The following is a 23852-nucleotide window of genomic DNA, read 5'->3' on the forward strand; positions in this document are numbered from 1 at the left end:
TATAGCTCCGTTTTATATTTTTTTTATATATATATATATATATAGAGATATATGTGTATGTGTGTGTGTGTGCGTGTGTGTGTGTGTATATATATATATATAAAAACAAAAAAGAAGTAAGGACGGGAAGGCGAAGCAATTGGCACCCGGCCGCCCCCGTGGCCTCGCCGTCGCCCGAAGAGTGGGAGTGGTCGTCTTGGGGTACGTTTTGGTGGGGGGGTCTCTCCCGCAGTCACTTTTCCTCCTTTGGTTTCCTTTCCTTCCCTGTGGCGGGGGGCACGGGGGGTGGCCCAGGCGTGGGCGGGCAGCGAGGGGGCTCTCTCTGCCTATCCATTAAAACGATTGTTCCATGTGGCCGCTCCGTCTGGTTGTGGTGCTCATTGCCGTGGGGGCTGGGGCTGTCCCATGCTCCTCCTGCCCCGTGCTGCCAGGGATGGGGAGGGATGGCAGGGTGGGAGCACCAGTTGATTGCAACAGACCAGGAGAGCATTGGAGAGATGGCACCAGGACCTCACCGATGAGCACAGCAGGGATGTGGTCACAATGTGAATCCCACAGGAAGAAGAGAGACGGTGATGGAGGTGAGTGTAGGAAACCAGGTGTTCCCATGTAACACCATGTACGGGCAAAGTGAGGCAGCGTGTTTGGGGTAGGTGCAACCTCCCTGTCCCATGGAGCAGGGCTGTGTTGGGGCTTGTCTGGGCTGGTGTCTTGGTTTCTTGCTGATTTGCAGAAGGTTCCTTGGTGTGTTCGGTCCTCCAGCCCCAACCGTAGCCTCCAGGCTGCCTGCCTCCCCGAGGTGCCTGGGATGGTTTTGGAGGATCAGAAGCTGGTCAGTAGCAATGGCAGAGCTGTTTTTTGGTGTTGTTTTTTTTCTTGATGCATTGATGAGGTTGTGCAGCTCAAGCAATGGATGTGGAGAATGGGGAGAGATCAAAAGGGATGGCAAGCTGTTGCTTTGCAGCATGGTCTGTGGCAGCTGAGATACGCCTGTGCCAGGGGACAAGGAGTGCTGCGTCCTTAAGCCTTCAAGGCACACCCAAAGTGAGGGACAGGGTAGCGAGGACATGGAGACAGGACAGTGGGGTGTGGCAGATCTGTCTCTCCCACAGGAAAAGATCCTGGGTTCTATGTGCAGATCTTGGGACTCCCTGGCAGGGATGGTTGTTTGAAGTAGAGCAAGCCCAGCAGGAGAGGTAGCCCTAGATGCTTGGAGTGGTGCGGAGAGATCTGACCCAGCACCCAAGAATGGGCATGGAGGTACCAGGGCTGGTACCCATCCCTGTACCTTTCTCACCTCCCTGTAATGTTAAATTGTTTGGTGCTTTAGGTGAGATAGGAAGGAGTGTCCAGTGACAAAGTCTGAGCAAGTTCAAGAGGGAGAGACTGGCTGATACATTTATGTCTTAATTTATTGATATGTCTTGGTGGGAGGCATGTCTTGGGGAGAGGTGGGCCTTGAGGCCTGAAATATGCTCTCTGTCCCTCTGGATGTGGCAGCTGTAGTCCTTGCCGTTAGACACAGGCCTGGGTGTCACCAAGATCCAGGCTGTTTGGGTTTCTGCAGGTGTTTCTCTGCAGCAGAGTTGTTAGTGAGGCCCTGTCACTGGTGGGATGTGTACGGGCTGCAAGAGGTGAGCATTCTTTTATGGCACCTGTAGTTACATCCCGCCAGTCCTGCCTCCCTGACGGAGTTTTATTTAGAAAGAGGCTCCAGACAGAGGGTTTCCCACACCGATTACGCACACCACTCACCTTTCCGCAGGGAAGATCGTGGAAGGTGGCTTGTGTGGAACCCCAGTGTGGAGGTCAGGATGTCACTTGTCTCACGTCTGAGGTCAAGAGGATTTCTGCCAGGGTCATGGGGAGCTGCAGGAGCATTTGGGGTGTTTGGGGCAACCAGGGCAGTGTCGGGCAGGTGGGGTAGCTGTCCTCTACCAGAGCCCTGTCCTGGGGAGGCCAGCAGGTTTTTGGGAAGCACTTACCTTTCTGAAGGGAACTCCTGATGTATGGAGTTGTGGTAGTTTGTAACAGTGCTCGGGAGGAAGCCATTTGCTTGGCTACCTGCCATGCACAAGTGCCCACTGCCAGTGGGAGCGGGTTTGGGATAAATTCTCAGGATCCAGCTGTATGTACATCTGTACATCTGTATGTAGGGAGGAGACAAGAGGCCTGCTGCCACTGAGGGGACTGAACAAAGGAAGGAACCCCCTGATACATTTGGCATTGTCCCACAGCCCTCTCAGCTTGTCTGTGGTCACCCCAGTTGTCCCCAGCAGCCTTCCCATCCTGGGAAAGTGGGACTCTCAGTGGCCATGCAGGCTCCATCAGAGGCAGCCCCACATTTTTAGAGTGAGATGGTAACCATGCCAGGGAGACGTCAAAGGTCATGGCTCCTCCTCCAGATCTTTGTTGTCTTTGTCCTTTCTGGAAGACTTTGTCCACGTCACACACCGTCAGATTGTGATAGGAGTGAACCCCCCTTAGGATGTGTTGTCTGCAGAGATGTCCCTTGCACAGTGCTAAGTTTAGTTGTCCAAGTGAGTGTCGTTACAAGAGGATGGAGAAGATGCTGGGAACCGTTCGGTTGCTGGAAGGAGGTCTCTGATGATGCCACTGCTGCTGAGTGCAGGTGAGCAGTGAGAGCAACACTGGTCCTTCCCTGTCAGGGGCTCTGTCAGCAGGTATGTGCTCATCGGTGGCCTGGACCTGGGACACATCAGCAGAGACTGGTTCCCGGGGAAAGTGGGAGACAGGGCGAGGGATGGCACAAACGGCGGTGAGGCTGGAGAGCTCAAAGTGTCACTGTCACAAGGGGTGATTGAAGGAGGCTCCAATTAAGCACAGAGTGAGGCTACAGGAGCATCGGAGGTCCTGGGGGCTCAGGAGCACCCCCAGGGGTGCATGGGGTCCGCAAAGCAAAGCCCCAAAGGTACAAAGTTCGTCAAACTTTATTGATACACTGCACAATCACAACCATCTCTTATTCTTGCCGAATTAGAAAAGGTTACAACTACAATGTAACATGCACAAATCTCAGGTAGTTTAGCCACCCTTGGAATACAATGATCGACGGAAACTCAAGACTGGCCGTCGGCAGGAGAAGAGCACTGGGAGCTGCTCTCCCCGTGCCCTGGGCACCCAGCAGCACCCCCCACCCAGGGCATCTGAATGAGGGGGTGTTCACCCTACCCGGGGCCGGCCTCAGACAGCCAACACGTTCCTCACAATGGCACGTTACATGGCACGAGAAAGTCGAATGCTGTGGAGGAGGACAAGGGAGCCCAACCCCCCCCCCCAGGGAGGAGAAGGATGGGACAGGGGCGGCCCTGGGTCCACCAGCCTCAGAGAGTGAGTGAGCGAGAGTGCGTGTGTGTGTGCGTGTGCCGTGGCGTCTCCTCATCGCCTCTGCACCCCAATCTGCCACCACCTCCAGCCCTGGGGCTGGCTCAGCGGTTCTGCCGCAGGGACAGGGTGATGTGGGGCTGGCCTGGGAAGGAGCATGGGGAGGTACCGGGGTGGTGTGGACCAGCCAAGGTGTCGGGGCAAGGCGTCTCCCATGCCCAAGGGTACTTTTGGCGTGGGCACGTGGGGGCAGGACATGCATGTCACCATGCCAGCTGAAGACAGTGCCAGGGGTAGGATGTGGTTTGCTGCCGGTGCTTCCTTTCCGGGATGCCAGTGGTGAAGTGGAGCAACACTGCAGGGACCATGGGACATGGACTCTCTGGGCTGTGTCAGATTCCTGCCCGCCAGGTAAGCCAGCGCGTCGGGCCAGGTGGATTTTGCCAGTCAGCTGCAGAACACGTTGACCGTCCAGAGTGCATGGGGCAGGAGCACTGAGAGGAATCTTGTAGCTTTGTTTTTGTGTTTTTGTTTTTTTTTTTAAATTCAATGACAGACTCATGCCACAGGTCACAGCTGGCCTGTGGAGAGCAGGGGATGAGGTGTGGTCATGGCAACAAGGAGGACGGAGTGGTGGCATGTCACAGCCTCAGGACTGGGGGTTGTGTTTTTTCTTCCACTATGTTGTGCACGGAGGGCCACTTCCCCAGTTTCCTCCCAGGCACAGAAAATGGGACAGCTAGGCAAGGAGGTTTTGGCAGTGGCAGGTTGGGTGGGAAAGACAATGTCTGCAGGACCAATGTTGTGGTGCCATCTCACTTATGGAGGGAGAAGGAAGGGACAAGGGCTGGGGAGGTGCTGGGTCAGGACAGAGCGATGCTTTGTGTGCTTGCTCAGAGCAGTGCTGTAGACTTCTGTCCCTGTTGCAGGTGTAGGGTCTGGTGCTGCAAGTGACTCTTCAGGAGCAGGATGGGAGGGTCTGTCCCCAGACTGTGGCCCCAGAGTATTCCCAGGTGGTGACAGAACATTGAGAAGGCTTGGGGCTGACACCATGTACCCAGTGAAGGGGGCCACCACTGTTGTGGGTGGCAGGGGAGAGGTGGAGGCTCCCAGGGTGGCTGAAGGAAATAGAGGGTTGAGCCTGGCTGCATCCATTTTGTTGGTGAAGGCATGTGGCAGCAGGGATGCCTGGCAAGCAGCGAGCTAGGGGCATAACAGCCATCCTTGTCCCTGCCATATCAGTGCAGAGCTTGACAGGGCCTGAGACTCCTCCACAGGTCCAAATGCATTGGATTCTGCCTCATGGAGAGGCAGAGCTGCTTGGCTGAATGGTATAAGGAGGCCATGCTGGGAGATGGACCAGGGAGCCAGGTGGCCAAGGTGCAGACCTTGGAGCTGTAGGAAAAGGGGCTTTTCAGCTGGTGTTTTGCTGTGAGGTTCAGTGCCTCTGCCTTGTGTTGGTGGAGCTGTGCTTTTGATGCGTAGGTTGGAAAGTGCTTGGACAACAAGGCTGGAGGAAACAACTCCCCCCAACCTGGTAAGTGCTGGCAGAGCGACAGAGAGTCCTGGCGTTAGGGGGACAGCAGCAGAGCAAGTGGGAGTCCGAAGGGAGCCAGAGTGATGGGAAGACTCCTGTTCCCATGAAGGATGGCAGCAGTCTCCAGGGCTCCCATTCCTGGGAGAGCAGCCTTGTGCCCTCAGGAAGCTGAAGGGTTTTAGGAGGGGCTCATGATGTTAGCTGGGAGAAGGAGTAGCAGGAGGTGCATGACCCTTGAAGGATAAGTGGTTGTGTCGGATGACCCCCCCACCCCAGAAAGGGCCATTGAGCATCCATGGGTGGGGGGGGGGGCCCAGTGACAGCAGGGCATTTGGGGAGGAGCTTTGGCGGTGAGAACTGACATTCATGAGCGAGAGGGCTGAAGGCAGAGCCAGGAGGCATCAGCCTCAGGGTCTTTTTGGGCATCGGTGGCTTAGCAAGATGACGAGATGGACATCCCTGGCGATGGCTCCGTGCCCCTCCCCGCATGGCAGACCAGGCGGCCGTGCCCAGCCCCATCCGTGCCGCGCCACATCCCCGGGGTGACGATGGCGGGTGAGAGTCTGGTGGCACATGGTGGGGTCTGTACAGCGTGACCGGCGGCCGGAGCGATCCCGGCGGTGGGAAAGGCGGCCATCCCAGGACGCTTGGCCTGTCCTCCGGCACAGCGCCCGTCCAACGGAGAGGAGTCCCCGGGCGGAGAGGTGGGCCGAGCCCTTGGTGGGGCTTCCCGGGACCCTCCACTCCCTTATCAAAAGTCGAGGAGGAGGAGAGTGAGGAGGGCTGCCCAGAGGCAGAGGCTGGCGGCTGCCCGGGACGCTGCGTTGCCACCATCATGCACTGCTCCGGGCCCTGTGCAGGAGAGAAAAGAAGGAAGAAGAGGGAGAAAAAGAGGGACAGCGTTAGGATGGCTAATCCTAATCCCCATCGCCTTCCCTATCACCTTCTCCATCCCACCTCTGCCCTGCTGGGCAGCCCCTGACACCAGGTGCTGTGTTCCCCTCCCAGGTGGTGATGGTGGTGGGTGTGTCCACTGTTTAAAGAGCATTGATGGTGTTGGTATGAGGTCCAGGTGGTGTCAAGGAAGTAGGCAAGGAGCTCAAGGGACTTCAAGGTGCAGTGTGGACCTTGTTTGAGGAGTAGGATGCCCCGAAGGAGCAGGGAGTTGCTCTTGTTGGGCAGACACGGCCCTTCTGCCCGCAGAGTACAGGATGTGGCAGATGAGGAGGACCAGAAGGATGAGTGGTCATGAGTTGGTGATGGAGAGCAAGGCAGGTTTGTACCCACGAGGGGGGTTAAGGGGTTCAACAGGTCAGATGTACACTGGGGCAGGGAGGAGAGCACATACCAGGAGGACCCCAGGACCTCGTGCCTTGAGGTTTTCTTTAGTCCTGGGCAGTAGAGTCAGTTGGTGATAACCACCTCCCATTCATCTGCCTACCAGACCTAAGCATAAATACAGGCTGGGTGGAGAATGGATTGAGAACAGTCCTGAGGAGAAGGACTGGGGGCTGTTGGTTCATTAACAGCTCAACATGAGCTGACAACGTGTACTGGCAGAATTGTGCCCAGTTCTGCATCAAAAGAGATGTAGCCAACATGTCAAGGGAAGGTGATTCCCTCTGCTCTGGTGAGACGCCCCTGCAGTGCTGCATCCAGTTCTGGAGTCCCCAATAAAAAAAGGACATGAAGCTGTTGGTGTGAGTCCAGTGGAGGCCACAAGAGTAATCCAAGAGCTGAAGCACCTCTGCCCCAGAGTGAGGCTGAGAGAGTTGGGGTTGTTCAGCCTAGAGAAGAGAAGGCCCCAGGGAGACCTTAGAGCACCTTCCAGTGCCTGAAGGGGCTCCAGGAAAGCTGGGGAGGGGCTTGGGACAAGGGCAGGGAGGGAGAGGACAAGGGGGAATGGATGAAAACTGGAAGAGGGAGATTGAGGTGAGACATGAGGAGGGAATTCTGGAGTGTGAGGGTGGTGAGAGCCTGGCCTAGGTTGCCCAGGGAAGCTGTGGCTGCCCCATCCCTGGCAGTGTTGAAGGGCAGGTTGGATGGGGCTTGGAGCAGCCTGGGCTGGTGGGAGGTGTCCCTGCCCATGCAGGGGGTTGGAACTAGATGATCTTGAGGGTCCTCCTCCTTGCTATTCCTTGCTGCAAAGAAAAACCAAGGCACCTACCATACAGGATGATGCTGGCATTGGTGTTGCCCAGCTTGTTTGTGGCCACGCACGTGTAGTTGCCATAGTCCTTCTCTGAGACATTGAAGAAGGTCAGTGTTGACAGGCGGCCCTTGCTCTCGATCCGCACACCCTCCAGCCCGTTTGCTAACCTGCAGGAGAACGTGGATGATGGTGCTCTGACACGTACCTTGCACCCTTCTTGGGCCACCCCCTCACATCCCACCAGCCAACACCTCTACACGCCCACATATTCACCCACTTGACTCTCTGCGTCCCACCAAGACGAGCCCTTTGCCCCACCACATCACCCAACAGCACATCATACTCTCCATCCCATAACCCATCTCCCCTGCCTGACCCATACAGCCCACATTAACCCCCAAGAGCCACAACCACCATCCCCAAGAGGAGTGACCCCGGGACCCCCTCAGACCCATCAAAATGAGTTGGCCTCACCTTGTGTCCTCCTTGAACCACTGGAACTCAGCTACAGGGACAGCTGAGGCCTCACACTGCAGGATGCCCTTCTGGCCCACCGAGGCGCCTGTGTTCTTGGCGTTGGAGATGTAGGGTGGGTCTGCAGAGAAGCCATGCTGTGTTATACCAGGTTACACCTGCCAGTGCCCCACCAGCACGACCCCTCCGTGCTCCCCCCCCGTCCCTTGCACTCACAGTTGACGGTGACTTTGACCTTCCTCACATCAGGGACGGACACGTCATTGACGGCGCTGCACTCGTACTCCCCAGACTGCTCCCGTGTGATGCCTGTGATCTCCAGGTACTCATCCTCGCTCACAAAGCCCTGCCCTGGGAGACACCCCAAGAACACGGCACTATCACCTACAGCTGCCAGCACCCACACTGGGACCCCCCCCACCCACATCCCTGCTGTGCCCTTCCTTGATACCCTCCTCATCTGGCACCAGGGAAGCTTGGGACATCACCTAAGGAGCACCCTTGCTCCCACACCAGGACCTCCACCCTCCACAGCAGACACCAACAGACCTCCAGCCAGGTCTATAGGGACAGCTAACAGTCCCACAGGGGCTGGGCAAGCCCCCTCCTCTGACCTGGGCAGATTGGCCCCTGGGGATGCTCTCACCTTTGCCGGAGAGGTGCCGCCACGTGACAGTGGGCTCTGGTCTCCCAAAGGCCAAGCACATGAGGGTCACACTGCTGCCTTCATTCACTGTGATGTCTGACGAGATGTTGACGATCTGGGGGGGGACTGCAAGACGTAAAGATAAGCAAAGCCACCATCCACCAACACACCAACTCACCTGGCCCTACCAACCCAGCCCCCAACCCTGTGCCATGGCTGAGACCCCGATAACCAGCTCTCATTACAGCCCGTGACAAGGCTCATATTTTAGCATATTTATTAAAGCTGTTTAAATTACAGAGTGTCTGCTTCATTCAATACCGGACACAGTGATTTATCTCCCTCTATCCCCAGATACTCCATCTAATAAATAACTTTGCAATTCCCCATGTCCATAAATATCCCCAGCCCAGGTGAAAAAAACACACAATTAAAACCCACTCCCTGACACTATTTCCCAGCGCACCAGGCCCCCAGATGTTACCCCCCCCAAGAGGATTTGTGCAACTGAAGTCCTACAAAAACAGTCCTAGAACACCAGAAAGGATGCCCTGTGCCCCCTCCCCAAATACACACCATGTGGAGAGCACCCCCTCCCAGGGCAATGCACAGCCAAGGGCTCTTCTGCAGTGCTGGGACGCCAGGATAACCACCTGCAGAACCACTGTGGCCAACACCATCTTGCCCAAAAGAGGCCAGGAGAGCTGCCAGGCTCTCCTCTCACCCTGGGAACCATCTCAGCCCTGCTGGGTTGCCACAGCATTGTCCAAACTGGATGGTCATAGAACGTGTTGAGTTGGAAAGGACATTACAGGTCATCTAGTGCAGCCTCCTTGCAGTGAGCAAGGACCTCTTTAACTAGATCAAGTTGCTCAGACCCCCATTGAGCCTGACATTGACAGTCTCCAGAGACGGGGCCTCCACCAGCTCTCTGGGTCACTTCTTCTAGTGTTTCACCAACATCGTAAATAACTTTTCCCTAATGTCTAATGAGGAGCTGGGCAAGGAGAGAGGGTTGCCCAGCAGGGTCATGGCTACATCCCTGAGGAGTTAAGTCTAAGCTGGCTATAACCACCAGGCTCTGGCCCTCACCAGGCTTTAAAAGAAAAAAACTCCACGGAACAAACCAAAACCAACACCCCAGCCCTGGTGCAGAAGAGGCAGCACGGCAGGATGAACCACAGCAAAGACATGGCACGGTCTCCACAGCCCGACAGGCCCTGCAAGGCAGTAAATTTCCCGGCAACTCGACACATTAATATAGAAGTACAGTCTGTTATAGCAGAGGAAGATTGTCTGAGTCCTTCAGGGGAAAGGAGCAATCCAAAAATGAAAAGTGTGCTCCAGCAACTGCGGGAAAATGTAGTTAACACTTGGAGCAGAGCCGGCTGGCTCCACCAGCACAGCCATGATGAGCTCTGCCAAGGGCAGGCTGATGATGCCCTTCCTAAAACAAGCGAGAAAGACTGAGATGCTCCTCCATGGAGCAAGGGCAGTAAAGCTGTAATGGGCAGAGGCCCCCACATGCACTATGCCTGCCCAAATTAGGCAGCTGGGATGGAACTGGAATGGGATGTGGATTTCTAGGAGATACCAGGGTCCTGCCATGGGTGGATGTGCCCTTTGCCCACTCCGGGTGAACCTTCCTGGCCCTGAGACCACTCTCAAGACAGGGGCAGCATGATCTCCTTCTGGAGCTGTGGGGCAAAAAGCAATGTGGTGCACAGCCTCTATGCACCCCTTTTTTCGTAGTCACTGCTTTTAAAAGCCCATGGACTCCAGCCTAGATCCCAAGGAAGTGAGGAGCAGCCGGGGCTTGCTGGAGCAGCGAGTGGCCCGCGGAGGGCTTCATCGATCCTGCGTAATATTAATCACAGGTAAGCTCATGCATAATGTTTGGTGAGCCAAAAAATACATTTGTGCTGCGATCTCTTGTTTGTGCGGAAAGCCGGCGAGAGAAATTGAACGTGAAAGCGATGCCACTAAATTCAATAACAATAAGCCTGTGATTTATCTCCTCCTTCGCCGCTCAGACCCAAACGGCCCAATGCACCAATTCACACTCTCCATCAGGGCCTGGTTTCTGCCTGGTGGGGACCAGGAGGAGCCATCCCTCCCCTCACCTCCCAGGCTGGAGTCTGCAAATAGCCCTGTGGGGTTGGCCATGGCACTGCACCTTGGTGACACTGCTCTGTCCTGTGATGCTTCATGCCATGCTTGTACTATCCCTTGGAAGCACAGCCAAGCACTTCCTGAGACTCCCTCCTAGCCCACCAGTCCCAGCACCTCCTCCAGGCACCAGCACCCCAGCTTTGCCCCTCCTGCTGCTGAGAACACAAGTGACCAAAAAGCTCAAACCTTCTGGGTCACTACCAGACACCCAAGTACGAGGAGGGCTGGCCACCACCTTGCCTGGGGATGCACAGGTCCAGCCCTCATCCCTGCTAAACCATGCAGAAAGAGCCAGCACATTGGTCATTGCTGCATGATCATTGACTCCACGTGATGCTGACGCTCATTGACTCATCTCCCAGCTCCTCAGTGCTGATCCCACCAGAGACACTCATCCCCACGGCCCTGGAATACTATTTTTAGCTGCCAAATCATTCCTGTCGCACGGCTGGGAGCGGAGAGCCTGCAGCTGACACCAACAACTGATGTCCCTCCTGCACACTATCAGCTCTTAATTACAAGAGACCTCTTCCCTACATCTTTGATAAGGTGAGATGATAGATGGTGTATCTTTGGTGGTGGGGTGCAGGGGATGGCAAGGACACAGACAGCACCCCCATGCCAGTGTCCTCTGATGTCCCCTTTAGCCTGCAGGAGAAGCAACATCAGGAGTTTTCACCAAGTGTTGCTTCTCAGCAACAAAGATTATCACCTCTGATCAAACCTGTTCTTCTGACAGCCCAATCCAAGAGGCTCACCACAGTTGATTTTATGGATTAAGCACATCTAACAGCGGCAGTTTGGTCAACAGAATGATTTTTATCACATTTCCTACAAGCGAGCTGTATGTCGTGCTGCCACCTCACACACTCTACAGGCACTTCCTTTTGGAGATCTTCAGAGATCCCACCCTCCTCTGGGCTTGAAACACCCTTTTCACAGCCTCCCCTCCCCCAGTAAGACACACTTTGTACAGTCCTTTAATGGGAAAGGATCATCACGTGCGTATTTCAAATGCAGAGATTTTTCCAGCCAGGTGAGCACATCTCTGCCCCTGCCTGTCTCTCCTTCACACCACTAGAGAGCAGGTGAAGGGAGAAGAAAATTAAATCATCATCATAATAAATAATACCAACACCCAAAACAACTTTCCTACTAGTGCCTTCAGAACCCAGGGACCTTTGCATAGTGCATCCCCCATCTCCACATGGATTAAGAGCCCTCCCGCTGGACTTGCCCACAGCACCATGAGATGCATCCAAGTTAAACACAAAGGGGGTGGGGAAGCCAGCACAGACCAGACACAGAATCCAGCTGCACTGGGACTGAATGCTCAAGAGATGTTGCACCATCAAAATACAGGCTTCAAGCACCTTTGACTAGACAGAGTCTCCTGACTGTTTGCTGTACACCCTTTTCCCCCAAGTTTTCATGTTGAGACAAGGAAAGCAGTAAAACTGAAACTCCAAATGTTATACCTACTGTGTAACCACCTGTCAGTAAATTTATGAACAATTAGGACATGAGAGTGCTTCCCAGGGAGCTATTTGCTTGCACGCTAAAACGTTCTTTCTGTTCGGAAATATAATGGGGAAACAACTTCTCCAGTTCTCCCTCCTCTTCCCCATTTTCACTTTTTGCAGTAATTAATCTGCTGCTGTGGTTTTTTTCTATCACCTCCCAGTCCCTGCAGCATGTCCTGTTGCTTCTGAGAGCTCTGCTCCTGCAGGCTCCTTGACAGACTTCAAGAAGCCTTGAGGACAGGAGCTGAATGATGTTGTCTGGGTGCTCCCTATCCTGTCCCTCCTCCATATTCCCATCCGGATTTTGGGTTAGCACATCACAGCAGCTGCTTGAAGGACAGTGGCTGTTTCTGCCTGGACCATGGGTCCTGTTTTCTGTCTGCCAGTCGGGCTCTCCCTCTGCCCAGACCTTGCCCCTCTCCATGCCCTCACGCTTTCATTACTCTCTCATTTTTCCCTGTTGCTGCCTCCTGCTCTTTTGATGCTCACTACACACATTTCCTTCTCTCTTTCCTTTGTTCTACAAGTCTCCGGACTTTTCTTCCCATCTCGTGGTGGTTGTTTTTATTCCCTCTCCAGTTGTTTCTTTCTTCAATCATTGCTATTCCTCCCAGATTATCTCTGAGCACACCTCAGCTTGGCATTCTCTACTACATCTCAGCCAGTTGCTGCTGCATCTCCCCCGTCAAGCCATTTTCACTCTCTCACCCACCCTCTGTTTCTTCAGGGAGGGAGGAAGGTTGAGGTGGGGTGTGATTGCTCCTTTCAAGCTTTTTCCCATCCCAGGACACCAGTCTACACTGCTTTGCTGTGACAGATGATGCTCCCTTCTTTTCCTAACAGAGCTTGTACTATTTGATTTGTCATCTGCATGCGTATACAGTGACATTTTGTCCCTCGTGAGCCATCCAGATAAATAAACTGCTCTGCCCAGGTTGCACCTCTTTCCTTCCCCACCCACTCAAAGACCCCCAGAGAAGGAAATGTGAAACATTACTTTAAACACCACAGACATTATGTGCTTTGGGCTTTCCCTCCTGCTGAGAAGATGTCTTTCCAGCCTAAGTGATTTTTTCCATTTCTTCTTAACAGCTTTTTGATTTCCCTTTTATTTCCCTGCACTCCATCCCCACCTTTATGAGCCCAACCTCTGGGAGATTCTCCCTCTTCAATTCACCATTTCGCTCATCCCCACCGGGATGATTAACCTGGTGCAGGGAGGGCTGGACAAGCTGAGCTTCCCAACACAGTCCACAAAAAACCATTAGACCCAGAGCTGTGGCAAAGGGAAAGACCTACATGCATACAGCACCCATCCAAATGTCACCAGGCCCTTTGCCTGGAATAGGCAGGTGATGAAGGCTTTCCTTTGTCACTGGGAAAGATGGAGATGTGCCCCAAGCCTCAAGAACTGCCTTCACCGTTCCTGCAAGCCCTCGATCCAAGGTACATGCTACATGATGCAAGAGGAACCTCTGCCAACTTTCTGTATCACATTGCATCACATTTACTGCACACCATCTCTTTCTCTTTCTTGTTTCTTAGGAAGACAAAAAAGCCCAACCCAAACCAAAACACAACAATAAAACAAACCACCAGGTGAGGGATAAGTATCCCCAGTGATACTGCTGCTGTGCCAGCCCCTCATGACAAACTCTCCAGCATCTACACACTAAGCACTTTTATCTATAAGCTCTTTCTACATTTAGAGCCCACTGCCAGGCCTTTCCTACAACAATGAAGAAGATTGAGCTGCTCCCCTCACCCGAGGAGCTAGTTGTTATCAGTAAGAGGGAAAAAGTAGATTCAATTTGCTTGCAAGACACTCGCTGAAGGGCTACACCTGCATTGGTGCTGTTTTGAGAGGCAACAGGCACGCTGAGGGACACAGAGCCAGATCTGGCAGAGCATCCTTGAGAAGATTCGGAGAATCAACCACACAATCACAACCTCCTTGCTGCAAATGAAGGCCTCAATCCTTCCAAACCCATCCCCAGCTCCCAGGGCCAGGAAAGCAGCACGACACCCAGACAGGAAAATGGATTGCACCCACCAGAAACTAACAGTAACAATGTCGACAGCAGGGAGAGGTTTTAATGAAAAATCTATGGTGAGTAGGATTAAGGCAGCACAGAGGAGGGTTTGCTAAATAAATCAGAAACAGAGGACACCTGAGGAATACCAAAGACCAGTATTGTGTAGGGACGCCCAGTATTGATGCTCACCACTGAGATCTCCACCAGACACGGTGCTGCATGGTGTGCAGATCCTACAGCTACACCCTTCTCTCTACGGCTGCTGCTACAACAAGGATGCTGAGTTTGCTCTTCCCCAGAGAGCCAAGACCAAGACCAAATGTGCCCCAACATTGACCCCAATCTCCACTTTTCATACTGAAATATGCCCCCCTTCCTGAAATGGCCCACACCAAGGAGGCACAGCTAAGCCCTGGCAAACTCTACTGCACCTAAACCATTTTGTGGTGCAATGTGGTAACATCTCCTGGCTCACCCTTGCAAGCTCATGTCTCCTGGGAGTATGGGCAGTCGTACCCAGGGACAGGAGGGTTCACCCAACATCCAGCCCCATGGTATCCTCTGCTCAAGCTGCTTGTGGCAAGAGGAGGATGACATGGCTCATCTTCCCTTTGGCAAGACTAAATGCCAGTTCTCTCACATTCATAACTGTGTCCCTGTGTCCCCAGAAGCTCCAGCCCCATCATCATGAGGTGCCACCCCCAGAAAAAAAGAGGAAAAAGGAGACAAAAAAAGCCCTTTGGCTTCCTGCCACTTACACTCCTATAAACCCTTGTTAACAGCTGTTGCAATGAACCAATCCAAGAGACATATTAATAATGACAATAAGAGACACATTTACAGTTGACTGTGACTCCCCAGCAGATTTATCGCCGAGTTGCAAGGAGGGAAGGCTGGGCCCTGCAGTAGCACAATTAAAACCCAATTGAATACAGGGACAAAAGAATCAATACTCTATCCAGCCAACTTTTGGTTGTGCACCATACAAACATAAATTCATTGACCTGAACACTGCTGCTACCTGGTCATAACTGCATCACCGTGCATCCCCAGCTCCTCTCCTGTTTCCCTTCAGCTGCGGAGAAGGAGGGCTGGGACTTCCACACACCAGGGGAAAACTTTTCCCAGCAGTTAGGATCACCTCTCCACCAGACAGCTGCTCTGGATGCAAACTGTCCCTCCCCATTGTCCACCCTAACTCTGCTCCAAACAAGGGGTGAGGGAGCAGCTGAGCCCTGCTGCTACTTGGCCTCATTTCATTAAGTGCAAAGCACTCGGATACTTCACCGGTGTTGACTGGGTGGATTAACATGATTACAGAGCAGACAGGATCAACAGATTAAACTTTGTGGACGAAAGGCTGGCACACAACTCCAAAAGGGGGAAAGGGAGAGGCTGCGGGGAGAGACCAGTCCTCCTCTCCCCTCTTCCTCATTCCCCCTCACCCAGCAAGGAGCCCCCAACACGCTCCCACCAACACCAGTGAGGGAAACCACTTGGACGAGTGGCTGTGATCAAACCCTGCCTCCTCCAAACGAGAAGGATGCATAAAACACACGTATATCTGTGTCGGGGGCTTCTTGGAGACGTGTTGAGGCTGAGAAATTTTTCAGATTTGCTCATTGCAAAATCAATACCCATCAGCTGTTTGAAATTAAAGGAAAGATTAGGTGCTGGTTTTATACACGCTTTATTGTATTCCAAGAGCTTTCTACTCAGTCAGATAAATCTTCTTTAAGAGGATTAGGAAACTTTCATTATCTTTATCTAACCTGAACTAACACTAACTCTGCAAAATTAATCTAGAGGCTGGACAAAAGCTGGTAGCCAGTGCAGAGCCACAAGGATCTGGAGGTGGTTTCCATTAGATGCTACAGGTACCTCTGAGCTTCTTGCACCCAGATTCTTCATCAGAGCAGCCTCAGGAGTGCTGCTTTGCACCCTGGTGGCATCTGCTATGCCAACACACTGACTAATCTATGAAACCCTATGCCAAAAGACCTTTGTGGCCCTGCACCAACTTTGAGATCCTCACGTTCTCCCCTCTGCTCCTCCACTGTGCCCAGGAGCACCTTGCTCTCAGCTCTCCCAAAGTATCTGCAGCATCGTGTCCAAGCCCCTTCCTAACAACTCCCTGAGGCAGTGAGACAAGTGACATGGGTCCCGAGACAGGCAAGGGGGGAGGAGGTGGAAGACACCAGCTCCAATTCCAATTCATAGATGTTCCCTGCCCCATGCAACAACTGTACAACACAGCAAGGCTGAGATGACAGAGGTCCATTTCCTTCCTTGTGTGGCAAGGGCTTGTCCATACCCCTGTCCCTGTGCCACTCACTCCCTGAAGCAATGGATGTTGGTCAGATCCCTACATCTTCATCACCAAGAGGGCCTCCAAAGTCCAGATTCTTCCACATCAATAGGTCAGATTGGCAATAGCACACGAGGCATGTCAAGGCCTACCTTGCACGATGAGGTGGACGCGTGACGTCTTGGGGTGATTGTCTGTCTGCACGGAGCAGGTGTAGGGGCCCTCATCGTATATGTCCACATTGTGTATCTTGATGCTGTACTGGGTCTTGGTGTTGGAGAGGATGACCACACGGTTGTCTATAGACCACTTGTCATTGCCAGCATACAGGATGGTGCTGCGGTTCAACCAGGCTACCCGCGTCACCCTGTCATCCACGGTACACCTGCAGAAGAAGGGACAGGGAGTCACAAATGTGGGACAGGAGGCTCAGCAAGCACCCCAGCTCCCTAAAGGGGACATGAGCAGGATGAGAGTTAAGGTTCTGCCTCCTCACATGCACAGCCGGACCACCAACAGGGAAATGACATGTACCATGGCTGCACTGCCCTGCTGCCATGTCCTGCATCCTTCTGTCACCTGAAATGGCAGGTCCACCAGAAAAAAGCCCTTTGTCCTTTTTTCATATGGAATTACCGACAAAAATCCCATTACGTCTGACCTCTGCAAGCTGTGCAAATTTTCTGTGCCCCACCACCCCCCAACCCTCGCCACACACGGAGCATTTCAGATGAAGCTGTAAAATTTGCTGACAGTTCAGCTTGTCAGCACAGCCCTCGAGCCATCCCTGGGGTGATATACACACCCGCTGCCGGGGGAGAGCGTCTGCGGCACACGCCTGGGGAGAGGGGAAGAAGAGGAGAAACAGCCAGAGACAGTGAAGCCAGCGCACGGGGAAGAGAAGGGAACATTTGGATAAGCAGCTGTAAATCATACAAGTGCCTTGAAAACACAACACGGTCGTTTCCAATATTTATTTCCTGCCCGTCTCCCACTGTCCCCACTCCAAGATGCGCGGGGGCTCGGCAGCTCTGGTCCGTGGCAAAGAACAGAGGGGAGGGAGAAGGGCATTAAAACCTTCCCAGAGAACACAGCTTTTTCATTCCAATTGATAGATTTATCTTGGCCTATTTACTTCTGGCTTTCTCTGCCACTGCTGCGGCACCACCAAGCTAAATTAAGAGCCTGGCATTTCTCGGGAGCTTCGCCTTTCCCACCCGAGGACCGTGGCAGAGAAGCTTCCTCTCGGTAGGAAAGCAAACCAGGAGCACCAAGCTACCTGTGAGCTTGTGCCTGCAGTGCTGCTGCAGCTTTGTGTAGCCAAGATCTTTGGGAAAAGGCAAGAAACTCCTGCAAGTCCCTCTCCACAAGCCTGTAAATTCAGAGCCAGGCTGGCAAGCTGTCCCTGTCCTTGTCCCCGCAGCAGCACCGCTCCTGCAGAGGCTTTGGGGGTGTTACATGCCTCTGATGTGGGGCTTGCGGAGTGTCAACTTGATCAAGGTTATTAATTGGGTGGAGGGAAGGGGCAATGCTTGGCACATTTGAGAGTCCCCCTGGGGTGCTTGGTTCAGAGGAATGAGCCATATATTCTCCTGCAAACAAGTAATTTCCCTCTTGCAGGAGCTGTACGTCTCCACCAGCCACATCGCGTACAGATGCTGGGAAAGATGGATGGCCAGTGGTGCCCACCGTGGTGCTGCCAGCATGCCAGGAGCCTGCCCAGGAATCCGATGCATGGAACCAGGAGCCAGGCACCCTCATGCCAGTGGATGGCATCATTCTTGTTAGGAAGCCGAGCCCTCCCTTTGCTCACATTAACTGGGGGAGAGCTAAGCGCTGCCAAGTTAAGTTCAGCCCTGGGGGATTCCAGTCTAGTGGACTATTACTGCTGTCTCACTTCATTATAATGAATAATAAAGAGATACTTACACGCAGCTTCTGTAAATTATTCATTGCGAGCACTGAAGAATCAGGGCAGCAATATGTAAAACAGACAACTTACATGTCTGCGCTCATATAAATATCCAGACTACAGCCCTGCGAGGGACTCTTGGGTCCCCTCATTAGGGGTGAAGCACAAGGAGTAGGGTTTGAAGTGACAGGGATGAGAAGCTTGTGCCGCCACTGGGCATCTTCAACTGTGCCTGCCCAGCTTTGGCTGACACATCCCGGGTGGGTTTCCTGGGGAGATCTGGAGCTAATCCCACAAGACCACTTGGAGAAAACATGCAGGAGCAACCTGGAGAGTGCTCCTTCTAGCAAACTCATTACAAGAGGCAAAGGCTCTGTTTCCTCATTCCTTGACCTCACCCTTCAGCTGCTCATTCATGACAAAGTCCCTTCAGCTCTGCTTGCTTAGCAACATCCTCCTGTCTGCCAGAGCCCAGGCATACATACAAAGAATTAGGCCATTAGGGAAAAATGATATTAATTTACTCTTATTGGATCTATTTGCCACATATATGAGCAGCAGACTACTTACTCTTTCCCTTTGGATAGGCCAGCTTCCTTTGCAAGACACAGGGTAGCAGCTTGGTGTGCTTCCAGAGAGCTCTGAAGGGCCTCCATTTCAGGACCAATACTATATATCGAAGGTACCAAATTAATTTAACTCACTGCCACAGAAGGCAAGATCAGAAAGTGTCAGGTTTTTCGCAGTCCAACAACGTTGGGCCCACCACCCTTGTAACTAAAGCAAGAGCAATGTTGGCTGATTTCGACATTGCAAAGTGGCTCAGTGAGCTGGGGGTCTGCACCACCATGGGTGCTTCAGTGGCAAATACTAGCTGACATCCCGAATCCAGGAGCTCCCTGCCAGCACCTTTACCAGCTTGGAAACTGATCTCCATTAGCTGCTAAGCCGCCAGTGCTCCCTTGTCTGCTGAGCCTTCTTTGCTACCTATTTCCAATTGACCAGGATTATGATAATGGCTCCAGTAAGCAAACAGGTACAGAGACTTCTGCAAAGTGTTTAGATAAAGCAGACAAGCTCTGACAAAGCTGGATAATAAAGTGGGCCAGGAGGTTTTCCCTTGAAGGAATCTAATTAAGAACAAAGACAAACTCCCATTAACAGTCTCCTGAAGGCGCCATATCCATCTCCAGAAGAAACCCTGCCTTACGAGTCCGGAAGGGACAAAAGACAATAAAGCACCTGTCAAACAGGAGGGAAATAAACCCGTCCTGGCTCCATAGTTCACCTGGAGAACACCCATTGCCAAGGGAGAGGGACTGATACTGTCAGCTCAAACCCAAGCCCCTGGCTCCTGCCTCCCCCTGACTCCTCTACGCAGCCCATCCCATCTGCTTCTCCATCTCCGCATCCCCCTTAGACCCTCCCTGCCTTCCAGCAGAGGCTTTTGACTGTCTTTGCCCAGCTCCCACTGTCACTGCTCTCCACCACAGCAGCTTGCTGGGGATCCTCAGATGCTGAGTTTTGCCTTAGCTCCTACCCCACCCATGCTAACCATGACATGTGGCCTCTCAAATTCACCATCTCCTAAGCCCCATATTGATCCCCTGGCACCACGGGGGGGGACGAGAGCTGCTGTGAGGAACCTGGCGCTCTCCCAGCCATGAGGGTGATGAACCTGAACACAGCAGCACCAGAAAATGCATGAGGGAGGGAGCTGGGGGCACCGGCGCTGCGCCGCTTCCCCTCTAATTGCCCCCATTCCTCATCCTTAAATGCTAATTCTGAAGTTTGCCGAGGAATTATTTCACTTAGTGTCAACAATACAGATAACTCTGCCCATCCGTTCTTTGTGTTCGGTGGCACAAAGTGACCGTCTCCCTCCTCCTGGCCCCATTAGGAGAGACCCCCGCGTGGCTCCCATGGCAGGTTCCTGCCCAGCCTCATCAATGACACTGACAGTGCTTCTCCTGCATGCAGGATGTGCCGTAACACCTGCCATCCTCATCCCCCCTGCCCCCCTTTCCCTGTCCTCATCACAGACCTTTCCCACACGGTTGACTCAGCTGAGCATGAGGGGCTGGGGCTGCCCTTGACATCCGTGGCAAGGGAAATACCACACCCAGGGGTGGCAAAAGCTTTCTGGCATCAGTTTGGAGAGATAAATGACACAAGAAAAGTTGGAGGTGTAAAGTCTTGCAAACCCGTCTCTTTTGGTGCAAAGGATCCTGAGGGATAGGATGCTTGGGACCCCAAAATGTTGATGCACATCTCGAGCAGTTCAGGAGACTGGCTCACACCTGCAAAGCTGAGACCCCTAATCCCTGGCCAAGCCAAGATGCTCAGGGGAGATGCTCATCTTTGGATCAGCCCAACCCCCTCCTGCTTCTTTATGCAGACCAGCAATCACAGAATCTTAGAATCACAGAATCTTACGGGTTGGAAGGGACCTCGAAAGACCATCTAGTCCAACCCCCAATGCCCCACTTTTACATACTTCCACAGCTCTTCAACCCCAAAAACTGCTTTTCTCTCCTGGAGGCAACACATCACGTCAAAATGACAAACGGCGATGCCAAAACCAGTCGCACACTCGCTGGCTGACCCAGTTTTCCTCAGCTAAAATAGCTCACCCGGATCGGGAGCCACAGGGTGCAGCATCCCTCTGGGAAGTTTCCACCCCGTGTCACAGGGGCAGAGTGAACACCCCGGCACCCTTGTCTTTGAGAAGAAATTGTTAATTACATTTGCTGGGGACTCCTAATGGGATTTCTCCTTTGCTTCCAGCACTTGCCTCAGCTACAGGCTCCACACGCCTTTTATTCCAGGCGGCTGGAGCAAAGGCAGAGGAGATTTATTTGTAATCATCGGAAATAAACACACTTCCTCAGAAGTAAACACAAAAGAACAGAACCTGGCTGGGCTCCCGCTTCGTTAAAGATGCAAATGAGAAGCGGGGCCATCAAAATGCAACGGCTGCTCTAATCCTCTCCCAACAATGTAAAGCATCACATTAGCCGCCGGGACAATGGCATCTGTGGTGTGTGACTGCGGGGCTAACGCTGTCACTCCCTGAGGGCAGGACAGCTCCTCCTGGGCTTCCAGCACTTCTTCCCTGAGATTTATTATATATGCAGAGGGCGGGAGGCACTTTGTCTTCATTCTGGATCCCCTCTGCTGGCACCCCCTCTGCTCTCTGTGCCACTCGTGGTATCCTTTCTCCCACCTTTCCCTGGTGCTGGCATGCAGGGTACAAGATTAATTAATGGCCTGGCCCACCTCTTCTGTGTCGCTCAGGTTCCCCAGGTACTGTTCAAACAAGCTCTGGACCATGGGCAAACCCTTCCCTGTTTCTTTCCCAAAGCTCTCTGAGGGCTACAGGACCCTTCTGCCCTCCCCAGAGCTTCAGGGCTTTTTGGTGAGGGTTTCTCCCCTGTGGTGGAGATCTGCCCACCCAGAACCAAGCTCTAAAATAGAACCTGCTCCCTGTGAAAAATCAAAGCCCAAATTGATGCATTAGGTTGCTAAATATAAAATATCCATCTGCAAAGATAATAAGCCTGTAAGGGCAGGGGCTGTCGAGTTGCTCCATTTCAGATAGTTTAATGGTGTTTTGGTCCATGACTGCAGCTCCCAGACATTAGAATAATAACAAGATGATGAGGAAGGCGGGAGCTGTGTGCCTGAGGCATCAGAAGTCAAGACTTAGCACTTGCTGTGCAGACCACAAGGGGGGCAAGCTGCACCAAACACCTTTGGCTGCTCTGCACACAGCACCCCAAGGGCTTTGGGTGGCTGCTGCAACACCCCAGGGGCTGCAAAGCTTCAGCTGGATGCCAGGTCACCACCGAGCTCGAGCTGATAACAGCTTAGGGAAGATGTCTATGCCTTTGGCCTGGAAGGGATTTGCCCAGGAACCACAGACCCGGGTACCACCATGAGCATCACGGGATGATGAGGAGGCAGGCAGAGCTGTGCTGCAGAAGGCTCACAGACAGGCCTGGGTTTGCACAGGGAAGGGACAAGCAACAAGACAAGCAGCTGTGCTGTGCCTCCACTGCCGCTAAGTGAGCACATCTGCACCCCAAAGCCACTCACTGGATTTTGTGAATTAATGCTCCACATCAAGAAAATCCAGACATCACAGTTGGCTCTGTTACAGGGTGCTGGGCTTTCCTTTTCAATCCTAAAGCCCTTCTTTCACTCCTCATTGATTTACTTCCAGCTCATGGGGACACACACAGCCCTGACAACATCACTGGTGTTGGGCCCATCGGGGCTGGGCTCTGCTTGCTTGTCCCACCACGAATCCCCTGTTTCTGACAGGACATATCCTGATGACTCAGGATCTGCTCAGAAACCCTCTGCAGCCCCCATGCAGGTCAGCACTGCCTTCAGCAAGCTTCGGATCAGGGCTCTACCTTAGCCCTTTCCAGCAGGGAGCTGTCACATCCCTGCCTGGCAGCTCCAACTGGCTCTCCATGCCCCACACAACTCATAGCTGTTGTAATCCACTCTGAAATGCATTAGAAAATAACAGCAATACTCTCTGCCCTCCAAACCATACCAGGTTTCCAAACAGTCTCTGGCTACAGCCTCACGGTTCCCAGTTCCCCACCCAGCTGTGATCTGGCCATGTCCACATGTTGGGATGCTCAGCAGGGAAGGTTGGGAGGTGATGCCTAAGCCCCGGTGGCCGACAGCTGTTAGAACACAAATCTTCATAAGGAAATATGAAGCAGTAGCAAAAGAAATAAAGCAGGAGGTTTTTGAATAGAGCAAATAAATGGGGATGTTTATAGAGCAGGTGGCACTTAAACACTACCATCAGAGTCAGTTCATGCTGGTGGCCACACCTGATCTCCCAAATAGAGGTGAAAGTGAAGGCACCGAGCTGGAGCAACCAGTCCAGGAAAACCATGGATGTAGTGCAGCAAGACATCTTTCCTCACCCAAAATGGTATCTAAGTGACATCACTGTTACACACTGACACAGCCAAGCCCTGACTTCCATCTTAATTGTTGTCACTGGGCTATCCTACAGTTTGAAGAAGGCTGGAACCTCTTCCCATCTCCTTTCCAAAGAGACAACAAACATCTGTCAGCATTTACCACCAAGGCATCATTACCCATCCCAGGAAACAGCAGCAGAGAACCACCTTCTCCTCAGGAAAGCTAAATTCCCCTCTGCCCTGTATCCTAGCAGGGAAGAGGCAACCCAAAGCAGCACAACTGCCGAGTGGTGGCAAGGGCCAGATCCAAGGGTGCTGATGAGGGGACACGACCCAGCAAGCCCCCCCCGCTGGCAGCTCGGTGGCATCACCCAGCACCTCAATCAGCACTGTGCACAAATTCAATCAGCAGGAATCTAACACAATGCAGCACCTGTGCCTGCCTGATTTCTAGTGTTCTTCAATCAAAAAGGAGGAGAAGAAACGTGGGGCTTGTTGCTGGTGGTGTGAGCAGAACCAAACAGAACCCTCAGCCTTCTATGGTGGGGGTTTTTGGGATGTTTTTTTTCCCTTGCTACTTTTTTTTTTGCTCTTTTTTTTTTTTTTTTTAAACTACCTTCCTAGGAAGGGAGGGACAGAAAAAACCTGTTTCAATGTCCCAGTTAGCCATGTAGTTAAGTACCAATAATTAGGGCTCTGACTGCTATGATTCTGCCATCTCCAAGGGAATGGTGACTGTCTCCATCTCAGCCAGGCATGGGAGCCACTTTCAATGTAGGACAGGGTGGCCACAGC

The 23852-nt window shown here is 52.8% G+C and overlaps 1 protein-coding gene across 2 annotated transcripts in view; it reads right to left on the reverse strand.

The window, feature by feature from the left end:
- Positions 1-2935: 2935 nt before the first annotated feature.
- The window catches only part of LOC127393369 (opioid-binding protein/cell adhesion molecule homolog), a 292393-nt gene continuing 271476 nt past the window's right edge, over positions 2936-23852 (reverse strand). For both annotated transcript variants that reach the window (XM_051638365.1, XM_051638364.1), the window contains 6 exons: positions 16346-16578; positions 8155-8280; positions 7725-7859; positions 7509-7629; positions 7050-7201; positions 2936-5734 (listed from right to left, as the gene is read on the reverse strand). In XM_051638365.1, coding sequence (XP_051494325.1) covers positions 5634-5734; positions 7050-7201; positions 7509-7629; positions 7725-7859; positions 8155-8280; positions 16346-16578 — 868 coding nt within the window. In that variant the 3' untranslated portion in view covers positions 2936-5633. The remainder of the gene's footprint in view (positions 5735-7049; positions 7202-7508; positions 7630-7724; positions 7860-8154; positions 8281-16345; positions 16579-23852) is intronic.

Source organism: Apus apus, chromosome 22 (assembly GCF_020740795.1).
Source record: "Apus apus isolate bApuApu2 chromosome 22, bApuApu2.pri.cur, whole genome shotgun sequence".
In the NCBI taxonomy this organism is placed as follows: Eukaryota; Metazoa; Chordata; class Aves; order Apodiformes; family Apodidae; genus Apus; species Apus apus.